At 45.7% G+C, this 15,094-nt stretch overlaps 1 protein-coding gene across 2 annotated transcripts in view; it reads right to left on the bottom strand.

Annotated features, from left to right (window-relative positions):
* Window positions 1-5,993: 5,993 nt before the first annotated feature.
* The window catches only part of NID1 (nidogen 1), a 94,066-nt gene continuing 84,965 nt past the window's right edge, over window positions 5,994-15,094 (bottom strand). For both annotated transcript variants that reach the window (XM_059899272.1, XM_059899270.1), the window contains exons 16-20: window positions 14,037-14,208; window positions 12,020-12,177; window positions 9,039-9,162; window positions 8,244-8,356; window positions 5,994-7,257 (exon numbers count right to left, since the gene is read on the bottom strand). In XM_059899272.1, the coding sequence (XP_059755255.1) occupies window positions 7,136-7,257; window positions 8,244-8,356; window positions 9,039-9,162; window positions 12,020-12,177; window positions 14,037-14,208 (689 nt within the window). In that variant the 3' untranslated portion in view covers window positions 5,994-7,135. The remainder of the gene's footprint in view (window positions 7,258-8,243; window positions 8,357-9,038; window positions 9,163-12,019; window positions 12,178-14,036; window positions 14,209-15,094) is intronic.

The following is a 15,094-nucleotide window of genomic DNA, read 5'->3' on the forward strand; positions in this document are numbered from 1 at the left end:
ACAGCGCAACTTACCCCGTCTGCAGAAGGGCCGGGGAGCCGCAGTGGTCCAGGCAGTCGGGATGAGGAGGCTGCAGAGTGACCCCCGAGGATCAGGGGACCAAAGACACCCACGGAGGGAGACCCTGGGGCAAGAGAGCCTCGGAGCACCGCAGCACCCCCGGAGGGCCCCTCGGAGGGAAAGGCTGGAGGCACCCTAAAGTAGCACATCCACAAGCTCCAGGTGTTACCAGACACAAGTTCGCGTGCCCCATGCATAGTGAGGCTAAATAAACCGAACCCTCGAAGTGAAACAGGAGGGAAGCGGGCAGGGCACAACCTTTAAAAGGATGACATAGCCACCGAGGATACGACGAAAACTGGTTAGAACCGATTAGGCCCAAGATGGTGGAAGATTCGACTTCCGGTAGACCTCGAGCCTCATTATGCACTCGTTGTAATATATTAGCATATGATAATGCCCCCCCCCCCAACACACACACACACAGAGGCGCCATGACAGTTCCGAGGCTGACCGTAAAAGGCCAAAAAGTGGGCAGTGGCCCAATTCCCGGAAATCCCTGCCCCTTTCCCAAAATAATTGGACTAACCCTCCCACTTGTTAGCCTATGAAATTACGCAGCCCATAAAAACAAACCACTCCATATTTCGGAGCCGCTCTCGTCTTTTGAGATGGACGGCGTTCTGTCTATGGAATGTATATCTCTCTAAATAAATCCACTTCTTATGTCTCACTTTGCCTCTTGCTGAATTCCTTCTGCGCTGAGACATAAAGAACCTGAGCTTCATTAAGTCCTGACACCAGGTGTGCGATCTCAATTAAAAGACAGTGGGTTAGAATCCCATCTGAGTTGTGAGGTTTCAGGAGTTTGGAGCAGAGAAAGGTTTATTGTAGGGCCAAGCAAGGAGAACAAATGGCTTGGTGCTCAAAAACCCCAAACTCCCCGATGGTTTTGGGGGTGAAGTTTTTGCAGGCAAAATTTGGGGGGAGGGCTGCAGGGTGTGACTTTCTTCTGATTGGTTGGTGGTGAGGTAACAGGGTGGTGTTCCAGGAATCTTGTGCTCAGCCTGAAGTTACCATCCTCCACCTGGATGGGGGCCTTAATTCCCGCAGAAGAACTCAAAGATATTATGTATATCCCTTGAGGAGGAACCAGGATCCTGCTTTAATGGCTACACTATAGTTTCTTGACTGGTCCTCTTCTGTTTCTGCATTCCTTCCCTTCCCTGATTAGTAATTGTCTGAATCTGCCCTGTGGTACTCAGGAAGGTCTAGGCAGCTGAAGTCTTTATCCTGTAAATAAGAAACTGGGGACACAAAGGTTTTTGTGCCCAAGAGGACCCCATGGGGCCCTGCTCAGTTTCACAGGGAGCTTAGATTTGGCTCTGGGGGAGAACCTGAGGAAGGACTGGGCAACGATGCTCCTTAATATAACTGAGTTTGACCCCAGAGTGGCTGAGCAATTCCTGTATTGAACTAGAATTCCCCAGAGTGAGGAAATTAAGTTTTCTGCCTGTTGCAGGCTCTGCGCCTGAAAATCAAAATGAGCTACAAAATAAATAGGACTTTTTGGTACGTTTTTCTGTACATCTGTATAATTCATACCTGCTAGTTACACTGTAACTAACATGTATCCTAATTGGACACAAGTACATGTGAGGTGTGGTTATAAAAAAGCTTTTAAAAAAAATTTTTTTTAACTAAACTACATTTTAAAACATACTCAAAAGGAGATCATAGAGTTATGAACTTACGTGTCAGGGTTTGTGCTCGAAGAATGTCACCTGCCATATCAGTAAACAAAGGATGTTGCTGCCATCAGCCACCGCAGTCACCCTGGACCGTGCACCCTGAGGGGATTCAGGATGGAGAAAACCAGAACACTGGCCCTAAATACTAAGGTGCATATCAAATGAACAGTTTCAAGAAGCCCAGATTCTTGCATCTTCCCATACATAGGAAAGCACTCAATTCATTAACTTGGGATGTCTGGTTTTCTTTAATTAACAGTAATCTTTTGATGTTCCGGCTCCCTGGGGTTTTTTTGTTTGTTTTTGGTTTTTGGTTTTTGTTTTTGCAAAAACTCCTGTTTATCCGGCTCCTCCCTTGCCTCTTTAGAGCCTAGCCTCAGAGTGATCTGAGAGACTGTGAAGTCCTCAGTAAGTCTGCTGAATAGGACATAATTCTCAGCTTTTAGGCTGTGCAATTTTTTTTCAGTCGCAGTCTCAACAAAAGCCAGATGTACCCATGTTAGGATAATATGAGGGAGGTTTAAAGTTACGGCTGGGGTGTGAGGAACCTCAGAGGGAACGGAGCAGTCCTAGGGGAAAGTGCCAGGGGGCTGCTACCTCCCTGAGGTCCAGAGACCAGGGAAGGGAGTGGTTCCTGGGACCCTAGCAGACAGCGTGGGAAGGGGGACACCTGGGGAGGGGCAGTGACCTTCGGTGGTCAAGGGGTAGAGATAGCCTTCAGCAATTCGGCAGGGAGAGGGGAATAAACACTTAGATTCACTCTCCTCTCTCCCTCCCTCCCTGCTAGGAAACCAGGGGGCAAGGGAGACAGATATCCTTAGATGGATTGGCCTCTCGGGGTCCAGCTAACCAATAATCTTAATTCCATCTGCAAAGCACCTAGATTAGAATCTTGGAATCTTTAGAATTCAACCAACTACAACAATGATCAGCATTTTGCCAAACTTAGGTGACTCGCCTTTCTTTAAATTACAGTGTATTTTTAGAAAGCAGGTTTATAGAGATTATAATTCATATGCCATACAATTCACCCATGTAAAGTGTACATTCAATGTTTTTTTGATATTATATTATGTTAGTAATTTTAAAAATTGTGGTAGAATATTTATTACATAAAATTTGCCATTTTTAAGTGTACATGTGGCATTAAGTACATTCACAATATTGTGTAACCATCACCACTATTTATATCCAAAACTTTTTCATTACCCTAAGTAAAAACTCTGAAACCGTAAAGCAATAACCCCCATTCCTCTTGCCCCTAGCACCTGGTAAACTCTAATCTACTTTGAGTCTCTATGAATGTGTCTATTCTAGGTACCTCACATAAGTAGAATATTTGTTCCTTTGTGACTGGCTTATTTCATTTAATACAGCGACTCCAAGGTTCATCCATGTTGTAGCATGTGTCAGAACTCCATTACTTTTTATGGCTGGATATTATTCCCTTGTATGTGTACACTAGCTTTTGTTTATCCTTTCATCTATTGATGGAATCTTGGGTTATTTTCATGTTTTGGCTATTGTGAATAATGCTGCTATGAACATTGGTGTACAAGTATCTGTTCGAGCTCCTGCTTTCAATTTCTTTGGGTGTATACCTAGGAGTGGAATTGCTGGATCATATGGTAATTCTGTGTTCAACCGTTTGAGGAACCACAAAATGGACTTCCACGGTGGCTGCACCATTTTACATTCCCACTGGAAATGCACAAGGGTTCCAATTCTCCACATCCTCCTCAACACTGTTATTTTCTGTTTTTGTTTTTGATAGCCATCTGCCACCCTAATGGGTGTGAAGTGATATCGAATTGTGGTTTTGATTGGCTTTCCCCTAAAGATTAATGATGTTGACCATCTTTTCATGTGCTTATTGGCCATTTGTGTATCTTCTTTGAAAAAATGTTTATTCAAATCCTTTGTCCATTTTTGATTGGGTTGTTTTTGCTGTTGCTATTGTTGAGTTATAGTTCTTTACATATTCTGGATATTAACCCTTATCAGGTATAGGATTCATAAATACTTTCTACCCTTTCATGGGTTGGTTGTCATTTCACTTCTTTTTTAAAAAAATATTTATTTGTTTATTTATTTATTTGGCTGTGTCAGTTCTTAGTTGCGGCACGCGGGATCTTCGTTGCCGCGTGCAGTTATCTTTTTAGTTGCAGCATGCGAACTCTTAGTTGTGGCACGTGGGATCTAGTTCCCTGACCAGTGATGGAACCCGGGCCCCCTGCATTGGGAGCGCAGAGTCCTAGCCACTGGACCACCAGGGAAGTCCCTCATTTCATTCCTTTGATGCACAAAAGTTTTGAATTTTGATGAAGACCAATTCGTCTTTTTCTTTTGTTGCTTGTGCATTTGGTGTCATATACAAGAAATCATTGCCAAATCCAACATCAGGAAGAGGTTTCCCTCTGTGCTGGCCTCCCAACAATTAAAAGCAGCAATCAGAACCCACAAATCTGATTTTTGGAGAGCAGTGTTGTTCTTATCACTCACCCTGGCCCTAACAAGCTGCACCAGGAACGTGGGCTGCTGTCCCCACAGCTGAGTGTCTTGGGGCTGAGGGGTGGGTGATGATTGCCACTATTAAGAGGAAATTGATCAAAATTTATCAGCCTTTCATCAAGCTCTCTCCTGGGTGCTGCAAGCATTCTACTAGACACAGAGTTCCAAAGTACTTTATTCAGACGTCTCCTGCCAGTTCAACTGCTGTTTTGACGGATGGATAGATTCTTAAACCTTCCTAACTCCACCATCTTCCCTGACATCACCTTTACGATTTTATGACCAGAATAAAACACTGGAAGTTTTAGCCCTAACGTAAGTTGTCCCTGTCAATAAATCCACACTGGCAGGCTGTAACTGATTCCACTATGGTGCCATTTTACAAGCAGGCCCTAACGTACCAGGTCCCTTCTCTACAACTTCAGCTCTGAGCACCTTGTTCCTGCTATTTCTGAGCCCCCTTCACTCTGTCCAAGTCAACAGTCCATTCTCATCCCCCCAGGGGTCAGCACGGGTGGCACTTCCCATTGGTGGCAGCTTAGAACAGAACGGGGGTCTCACTCCGTGGCCAAGGTCAGGAAGGTATCTTTGTTCCGGAGGGGAGAAAAGCACAGCTCATCTTCAGAACTGAATCAGGAAACCCTATTGCCTGTAGCTATAATTTTTCTAAAAAATGAAAACAATGTTTAAAAGGGTGATTTGAAGTCCACAACAGAATTAATTTTTAAGTCAAATATCAGCCCCTAAGTTCAGGGACTCACTTGGGAAACAAACCATCCCTTATAACACTGGGGACTAAATAGGTTTTGCAGATTATTAAATGGCTATCTTTCCATTGTGAATCCGCCTCCCGAGATTAAATATCTTCATTCATACAAGATAGAGGGAGATTTTTTAACAAAAAAAAAAAATTTATTTTCTGCACTAATATTTATACAGCTGTAAACTCAAAGAATCATCCAATACTTGTACAAATCTGGGGAACAGTTAATAAGCACCTTCAATGGTTTCCACAGTTAAAGAATTTATCATTTACAAAATTTTAGAATGAGTCTAGTAAAATGAATAAGATAGTTATAAACATTATACAAAGTCATGACAAAACATTTGATATAGAGGACTCAATATGGAATGATAAATATAAAATTAAACTAATTGATGGGGTTGGGCTATATAAAAGACCCATGTGTTCCCCAAACCTTGTGATTCTTGGGGATATGTGTGCCTCTCAAAACAAACTCCAATTATTCAAGGAAAGGCTCTCTTGATTCAGGTCTCATGTACTGCAGAAAAGGGGGTGGGAGGGGCTGAGTGTCCTGAGGTTTGCAGATAAGAAGAGGGGTCTCTTCCTTAAGGAGAAAAACAGGCATATTCTTCCATGTCAAGTGTATAAGTGTTCTCTGGCAAGGAACATACCATTTTTTTCTTTGGCGTTATTTAAGAGTTTTTCTCATTGCTATTGTTAAATCCCCTCCTCCACCCTTTCTCTTGGGCTTTCCATTCCTGCTCTTGGTCAATCTCTTTGAGATACTTCTGAGTCTTCTCTACTCCCTTACCCCGATCTTTACTGACTCCAATTCTTTATTCTCAGCTTTCAATCCAAAATTTCTATCATTTTAGGACTCTGGGAAGCAGTTGACAAAAAAAACAAGCAAACAAACAAAAAAACCCACTAGCTATATATAGTCAGGAGAGGTTTTCTAAACAAACTGTAGAAACATACACATGAAATGTGGCAATGGTCCTTTTAATTACACCAATGAGCAATAAACAGTCTGGATCACTAGTATAAATATTCAGTTTGGCCCTCCTGGATTGTGATTTTGCATGAGAATACAGCCAGCAAGGGCCATGGATAGAGGGAGAAACAAAGGAGAAGAAAGCTTAGGGTTGATTGTAGATTGGATCTCATGGGTGGAGGCCAGAGGTGAGGGACTATAGGGGGTGTCATCACTGGTACCAGCCCCATCCTGTGTCTCAGATGGGTCTCCATTAGGAGGCTGGACACAGGTGTCAGCAGTGGGGCTGTGCCGCCCCAGAGACCAGATGCTAGGATCCAAGTGCTCTGGTAATCTTTGGTATAATTTAAGGCACATCAATAGAATCCCCATCCTCAAACATCTGACTCTACACATTGAAATTCCTACTACTGGACACTCCTTTGATTTGAGCCTTTGAGTACCAAAGACTACTGCTGAAATACCAATAACTTATCTGGGAGAGGCTGCTCAGTATCATCCACCAAATACCCATGTATCCTTCAGACAGGGTGGGTTTTGACCAAAAAGCAGGGCTTGCTCTCTATAATGTGGGCCTTGGGCAGGATGCAGGTGGTACAGAACTCAGGGGTTAAAAGCCTGGAGTACAAAGAGGGAAATCAGAGCACCAAGATGAAAGTGTGGGAGGGCTAACTCCCTCCTTTGCTCACAGCCTTGCCTAGACAATCCTGGCTGGTGTGTTCAGCAGCTGACTGGATGATGGGTATCTCAGAGTGAGGCTGAGCTCGTAAGGCCACAGGGAAGGGGCAGCTCAGGCCTGGGGAGGTTCTGCTCACCACTGGGGTGTTAAGGTTGGGGAAAGTTTCCAGCACCAGGATGGGGCATATAATCCTCACTCAGGGCTGTATAAGCTTGTCTGAGGGTTGGGGTCAGAGAGGTTTTCTGTCTTTGTGTAGGAGTAGAGGCTTTCCCATTCCAGAATTGCAGGGCATATGTTTTGGGGAACAGTGAGGGCAATGCTGTTGGGGCTCAGGCTGGGTTGGCCCTGGACCTGGTGGCCACTTAGCCACCAGGTCAGACAGTTTTCAGTCTGGACCCTTTCAAGTAGGGTGTTGCTGTGAAATACTTTAGAGAGGGAACGAGGCACTCTTGTCTTCATTTCCGCTCGATACAGTCAACGCCCAGGGTATTGTCAGGGCAACGGCAGGTCCTGCTTCCTGGGGTGGCCAAGCAGAGGTGGGTGCAGCCACCATTGTTCACTGAGCAGTAGTTGTGACCTGGAAAAGGCAGAAGTCAGCTCAACAGCTAGGAGAGTGGCCTCCATACTAGACCCCTTTTTGGTCTCTGGGAGGCCAAGCTTGTGGGGGCTCCTGGGGAACAGGGAAGGCTGCACAGGGCACTCAGCTCCGCTTATCTATCGGCTGTTTCCTCATCATTAAGGGTTTGCCAGATGTGCAAAAACCTTGATTCCTGATCTGGGGGCTATGCAGATTTACCATTGAAGCTATTAAACAGATCTCAGGGAGGGTTTTCCAGCTCTGATCAGAACATGGAGTTGGAATTTTAAAGCACAATGTACTCTTTATCTAGCTTGGCCACTTGAGTGGGGGACAGGAGGGAAGCCAGGAAGGAGGCTGGGCTAGGGGAGAGAATTTGGAGAGGCTACCTAGCACAGACTCAAGCCAGGCTGCATAGCTCATCCCCGGTTCTGCCATCGTGAGCACCATAAGTGACCGTGTGACTCCGGGCAAGTGGCTTCAGTTTCCTTATTTATAAGGTGAGCATAATAATAGTACCTACCTCGTAGGGTTGCTACAAGGATTAAGTGAATTAGTGGATACAAAGCACTTAGTATGCTAAATGACTTAATATATGTGATGTACCTAGCTCACAGTAAGTATCACATCCATGTTTGCCTGGTAATTATTATTATTATGAATTATTGTTGTTGCTGTCAGGACAAATGGATGGATTTTAAAGCAGCAGAGATCCTAACACTGATGTTCCTCCTTGGAACCTGAAGACCGCATACTTTTAGACGCAGCCCAAGAGCTGATACTTTTCCTCACCCTTATCCTCTATCCACTTCATTCCTTAACATTTTCTATTGATTCATCTTGGCTCACCTACTCAATGATGAAGACCCTTGATGGAAGGGACTGTGTCTCACCTGCCATGTGATACTCTGGTAGCAGCCAGAGTGTGGGCTCTGAGCCCCAGAGTGCCCCCAGCCCCCTGACCAGTTAGAGCACAGGTGAGTTACCTTCGGGACACTGAGACAGGGCGGTGGTGATGCCATACAGCCGGGTCTGTTTCTGGGGATGGAAAGAATCCGTCTCTTTGGAAATAGCAAGATCCACAGCGACCACGGAATTCCTACAGAGCACCAAAGGACGGGAGGTTAAAATACATCTAATGTCTTGAACTTTTCTCTAGGGGGCAGCCTCTTTTATTGTTTGGGGGATAATTTGGAGGCCATAAACAGATTCACTGGCCTTGCTTCCTAGCCATCCCTCCCTCTTCCTGGGATGAGACAAGCGTGCAGTTCTCTGGCTTCTTAAAAAAAAAAAAATGGACAAAGGTCAGCTAGCTCTTCCCTCCAGCTCTAAATTCCAAGCTGGGAAATCGGCTTTCTATACAGATGCCGTTGCCACATCTGCTTGCTTGGTTTAACCCCACCTTCCTGCAGGAAGAGCTGGTCAAGAAGGGGCTTTGGGAATACTGCAGTTTAAGAATTAAAATAAAATAGGGGCATGGAGCCCACCAGCCAAGTGACCGAGGTCGGCTCCTGGGGAGAGAACAGACATGCTCAGGAAGTCCAAGTCTGCACTTGAAGCTGCCCATCAAGGAGCATCGAGATGATACATGGCAACCCCTGCTCCCCTAGAGCCCCTGCCTCCCATTCCTCGCCCTCCTGTCTGACAACCAGAGGGCGAGGCAGAGGGGGCACCTCTGGAGGCGGGAAGGTCAAGCCAAGAGGCCACTTGGGAAGGGCGTGGCCTCGAGAGAGGGCGGCAGGGCAGGTCCCCCGCCCCCCGCGCTCCAGCTGCTGACATACGTCTTCCAGTCTGTGTAATACAGATTCTTCCCGAAGCTTGTAACGGCGAAAGGATACTGGAGCCCTTCAAGAACCTTGCGTCTGCTGGGCTGATCGGGCTTCAGGCATTCGGCCTGATGGGTGCCTGTGTGGGGCAAACACAAGTCGTCCATTGTTCATATAAGAAATGGCCCCTTTGTGTCCAAAAACGAGAGTAATGAGGGCAAGGGTGAGGGTGAGCGTTACAGGCTCATATCCTAGAGAACACAAGACTTGCTCTTCTAAACTGCAAAGTTGTCTGTTCATCCTCCCTGGCCCCTCATTGGTCCACACCCCCTCCATCCAGTACCCATACCCGGTTCGGATGGGGAGACAGAAGCTGGAGCAGAAGAAGAGCACCCCGTCTCACCAATTCCCGGGGACTCAGGAACGATGCCGTCTTCCAGCTCCTGCTCAAGTCCCTCCTCCTTGAAGCCTCTCCAAACCTCCCCTCCCTGCATTCAGAGCCCTTAGAATCGCCAAGCTGCACAGCCTCGCGTCAATACCCGCATCATGACCAACTTAAGGCTTGGGCTTTCACTTGACTGTGCACGCTTTACTCCGTGCATCCCCCGTGGCACCTGACAGTGTCTAGAACAAAGCAGGAACACAAGGGAGACCTGATGGATGACTGACATTCCTCCCCGACCGAGCGTCCTGCCCACATCCCTCGCCCGAGGGACACCCCAAATCTGCCCGGGCAGGAGCACACATCAGGGCTGCATTACTTTATCTTCCTTGGCCTCAAGTCCTGCCTAAGCCCTTGGGGACAAGCGGGAGCTACAAGAATGTTAAGTTGTGACTTGCTTAATAGGTATCAGGATGAGGACAGGCTCTGGGGGTCAGCAAACGTTTTCTTAAAGGGCCAGTTAGTAACTAGTTTAGGTTTTGTGAGCCAAGAGGCAAAATCCAGGACATTATATAAGCATTTATATAACCTTTTATTTATTTATTTATTTATTTATTTATTTATTTATTTATTTATTTTACAGTATCAATCTATTTTATTAATGTAAACAAATATTTTACTGAAAATGCCAAGGTTTAGTTTGTCCCCAATCTGAAAGGTAGAGTATTTGTATCAAATTATTTGGTCTTTGGGAGAAGACTTGACTGTACTGAAAATGAATATGACTAGGCCGAATGTGTGATTTGTACTGACATTTCTGAGATGTTCAGATTCTTGCATGTGAAATATAAAATGAGCCTCAGCAGGAGTGTGACACTAATACATTTGAGCCAACTAGTTTGTCTGCAAAAAAGTCTATGGATTAAAAAAAATTTTAGATAGCTCTAATGCCAACTGAATTAAGTTGTCATTGTCTTAAATCTGAAACTCTGAAGTATCCTATAATAAGAAATTTTGCATTACCACTTGAGCTTGCCCAAATAGTCTTATGAAAATGCAAATTAAAATACACAGTGTTTTGGAGGCCTCGGTGAAATCGTATTATGGTGTAGTACTCAGTTAGAAATGACTATGTAGATTATACACTCAGCAAAAATGGATAGAGTCCAGAGCACACGATGGCATTGGTAACTGCAGGCAGGCCCATCAAACTTTGCTTCCATCTTTTAAAGCATTGTACACAAGCACTATTGGACGTGGAGGAATGAGACACCTTCTTTGTATCTTTGAAAGTTCTTTTCCCTTTATGTGGCCCTTCTCTTCCTATGTGAGGTGGGAACTTGCCATGGAGGCTTCCCTGTTTTCCAAGCGGCAAAGAGAATGCATGATCCTGGGCTGCTTCTTTAAGGCTCTTCACTGGGGCTTCTTAAAATGCTTGAGGGAAATGAGTAGGAGAGAGGGAGGGATCGATAGCACATGATTGATGGAAGATGCTGATAATTTTGTTGGTGGCAAATAGGAAGCTGAAGCTCCAGCTACATTCTTCTCTCTCCAAACTCCAGAACTCCCCACTCCAGAGGCCCTCCTTTCCATGTGCTGTATATAACCTTTTAAAATGTAACATTTAAAAATGTGAAAACTGGGGCTTCCCTGGTGGTGCCGTGGTTAAGAATCTGGCTGCCAATGCAGGGGGCACAGGTTCGAGCCCTGCAGGGTCCGGGAAGATCCCACATGCCGCGGAGCAACTAAGCCTGTGTGCCACAACTACTGATCGTGCGCTCTAGAGCCCATGAGCCACAACTACTGAAGTCACAACTACCAAAGCCCGTGCGCCTAGAGCCCATGCTCTGCAACAAGAGAAGCCACCGCAATGAGAAGCCCACGCAACACAGCGAAGAGTAGCCCTTGCTCACCACAACTAGAGAAAACCTGTGCGCAGCAATGAAGACCCAACACAGCCAAAAGTAAAAACAAATAAATAAATTAATTTTTTAAAAAATGTGAAAACTGGGCTTCCCTGGTGGCGCAGTGGTTAAGAATCTGCCTGCCAATGCAGGGGACACGGGTTCGAGCCCTGGTCTGGGAAGATCCCACATGCCGCGGAGCAACTAAGCCCGTGCGCCACAACTACTGAGCCTGCGCGTCTGGAGCCTGTGCACCGCAGCAAGAGAGGCCGCGATAGTGAAGAGGCCCGCGCACCGCGATGAAGAGGGGCCCCCGCTTGCCGCAACTAGAGAAAGCCCTCGCACAGAAATGAAGACCCAACACAGCCATAAATAAAAATAAATAAATAATTAATTAATTTTAAAAAAATGTGAAAACCGTTTATAGCTCCTGGGTTATACCAAGGAGGTTGGATTTGGCCCAAGGCTGTAGTTTGCTGACCCCTGACCTGGAAGATTAAGACCTCTCCCTAGACTGTGTCAAGCCTAGAGAAACAATAAATTTCAGAGCAAAGATATGCAGCTATTGTTTGTGCAGGAAAAAAGCAGTTATCTTATGCTCTCTTCCCCATAACAGATAATCTTGATAGTACAGGGGGTAACAATAATTGTTTGGTAAAAAACAAAGCACTGTTCCAACCCCAGGAGCCAGGCCTGGGGCTTTCCGTCACCTGCATCCACCCAGCAGAGTTGAGATGAGTAGGCATCAAAGGTCAGCCCGTTGGGCAAACCCAGGTCATCCTGCACAAGGATCCTCCGGTTTGTGCCATCCATGTAGGAAGTTTCGATTTTGGGGCTGTCTCTGTTCCAGTCTGTCCAATAAAGATTCCTGGAGGAGGAAAAGGAGGAGAAAGAGGAAGAAAAATATGAAGATGCATGAGAAAAAGTTCACTTAGAAAACACTTAAGACTCACAGAGTTGGAGAATGAACTTATGGTTACCAGAGGGGAAGGGTTGGGGGGAGGGATAGTTAGGGAGTTTGGGATTGACATGTACACACTACTGGTGGCGCACTGGTTAAGAATCTGCCTGCCAATGCAGGGGACATGGGTTCGAGCCCTGGTCCTGGGGGATCCCACATGCTGCAGAGCAACTAAGCCCGTGCGCCACAACTACTGAGCCTGCACTCTAGAGCCCATGAGCCACAACTACTGAGCCTGTGCTCTAGTGCCCGTGAGCCACAACTATTGAGCCTGTGCTCTAGAGCCCATGTGCCACAACTCCTGAGCCTGCATGCCACAACTACTGAAGCCCGGGTGCCTAGAGCCCATGCTCTGCAACAAGAGAAGCCACTGCAATGAGAAGCCCACGCACCACAACAAAGAATAGCCCCCGCTTGACACAACTAGAGAAAGCCTGTGTGCAGCAATGAAAACGCAACGCGGCCAAAAAATTAATTAATTAATTAATTAATTAAAAAACAATGGATAACCAACAAGACCTACTACATGGCACAGGGAACTCTGTTCAATACTATCTAACAACCTAAATGGGAAAAGAATTTGAAGAAGAATAGATACATGTATATGTATAACTGAATCACTTTGCTGTACACCTGAAACTAACACAACACTATAAATCAACTCGACTCTAATATAAAATAAAAAGTTAAAAAAATAACAACAACAACAAAAAAAACACTTTAAAAGAGGGGAAAATCCTTGGCGGTCCAGGGGTTAGGACGCCGCGCCTTCACTGCTGAGGGCCTGGGTTCCATCCCTGGTCGGGGAACTAAGATCCTGCAAGCTGCAAGGTGTGGCCAAAAAAAAATTAAAGTTTAAAAAATAAGTTCATAAAGGAAAAAAAAAACACTTAAAAAGAACCCATGGTGAAGACATTAGCAGACACTGAGACACAGAATGGCTAAAAAGGATCTGCAGGTGTCAAGACATGTTTTCCTTTGCAAAGACCCTTGGATTTGGCTCTTCGCTTGAATCTTTCTGTTACTCACGATTTCACTCCCCTTAAACATAAGTTACATATTATATCTCGGCAAAACTGTTTAAAAAAAACCAGAACACCATAACTGACATAAACACATGGGAATAATTCCCATATGCTGTCACCACACAGGAAGACACAGCAGACCCAGGGGATGAGGCCCAGAAGCAAGGCTGGCAGAGGCAGTGGTCAAGGCACCTGCTGTCAGGGAGGTGGCTGAGTGGCCACAGAACAAGAGACGTGGTCTCAAAGGGAAGGAGTCAAAGCGTCAAGGAGACACAGGCCTGGGGTGTAAGATGTAGAGTTTGCAGTAAGGGAAAGGGAGAAAAAGCACTGATACGCTGACAAAACCCATAGGGAGGGACTCCAAGGTGTTCATGCTGGGTTGGCCCCCAGGAAGGAGCCCCAGGGGGACATTTATGCTACCTTGATACTCTTCTGGGGTCGATACAAGTCAGGTGTTGATTCACATTCAACCCAAGTGGAAATACCCAATTTCTGAGCTGTCAACTTACAAAGGCTCTTGGTAAAAGATTGGAAAGTGGAACATGGTATCAAGTCCATGATCACACGTAAACATACTGCCATTTCACCATGGATATCTGTAAGCCACCAACTGTAGACTCACTCATCCTAAACTCATTCATTTCAGGAGAGCAATGCTGGAGTTACAGCCTAACATTTGAGAAAATCCAAAAGGGCAGATGCAAATAGAAGAGACGCACACACAGATTTACGCAAAGATACCCTCTCACGGAATCCGTTACGATGCCTCTGGGATTCACCAAATCAGTCTCAAACAGCACCCGGCGCTGGGTCCCATCCAGCTTTGCAACTTCTATCCGATCCAGGTGAGAATCCGTCCAGAAGATGTTGCGGCCCAGATGGTCAAGAGCAATGCCTTCTGGGCTTCCAAGATCTAGAAGCAAACACCAAACACTCCTGATTTTTTTTAAAGCAACTAAGATGAGGTTTTTCTGATTACTCAGTGCTATTTCACCTGGCATCCAATCCTTGCACTGTGAAAAAACAAATGAGAGTGTTAAATGCTTGTTGTTTAAGTTAAGTAACACTTAGTGACAAATTGAAAAATGCTACTCATTCCCTCGATGGACATCCACATTGGGAGCCAGGCCCATAAAGATGCTGAAGCTGTGGCCCTGCCTTCAAGAAGCCCACAGCCAATCACAGTTCAGACTGAGTTCCAGGTTCTGTGGGAACATGAAGGAGGGACACTGGACTCAACCTGGGGAGACCAGGGAAGGATTCCTGTGGGAGATAACACCTCCTAAAGCTGGCTCCTGCAGAAGCAACAGGACTTTGTCAGGCAAAGATCCTGGATAAAGGTTTTCCAGGTAGTGGGACCAGCACATAGGTCTAAAGGAAGAAAAGACATGGCCCGAAGTAAACCGTATGTCATTTTGCGTGGCTGGAGACCCCGAGGGTGGAGGGTGGCCAGAGATGAAGTTAGGACGCCCGTGTTAATGAGCTTAGCGCTTATCCCTTATGCAAAGGAGAGGCACAGGAAGATCTGAAGATGGGAACAGGACAGATTTACCTTATTCATCAATGGGGAAAAGAGGTCATTTCAGAGAACTAATATATGCTAGAAATCACAGCTGTTATTACTTTTATACAAGTATTAGGATTACAAAGAAGGGGTGTCAGGAATTGTGAATAGCACCCAGAAGTCCTTACTAGGCTATAAGCAACTGATTTCCAAGCCAGGGGTTGCCACAGCATAAGCTGACTGCAATGGGAACCTTCAGCACCCACCTAACCTAATCAGGAGTTCAAGATTGCAA

This window comes from Balaenoptera ricei, chromosome 16 (genome assembly GCF_028023285.1).
Source record: "Balaenoptera ricei isolate mBalRic1 chromosome 16, mBalRic1.hap2, whole genome shotgun sequence".
NCBI classification, from domain to species: Eukaryota; Metazoa; Chordata; class Mammalia; order Artiodactyla; family Balaenopteridae; genus Balaenoptera; species Balaenoptera ricei.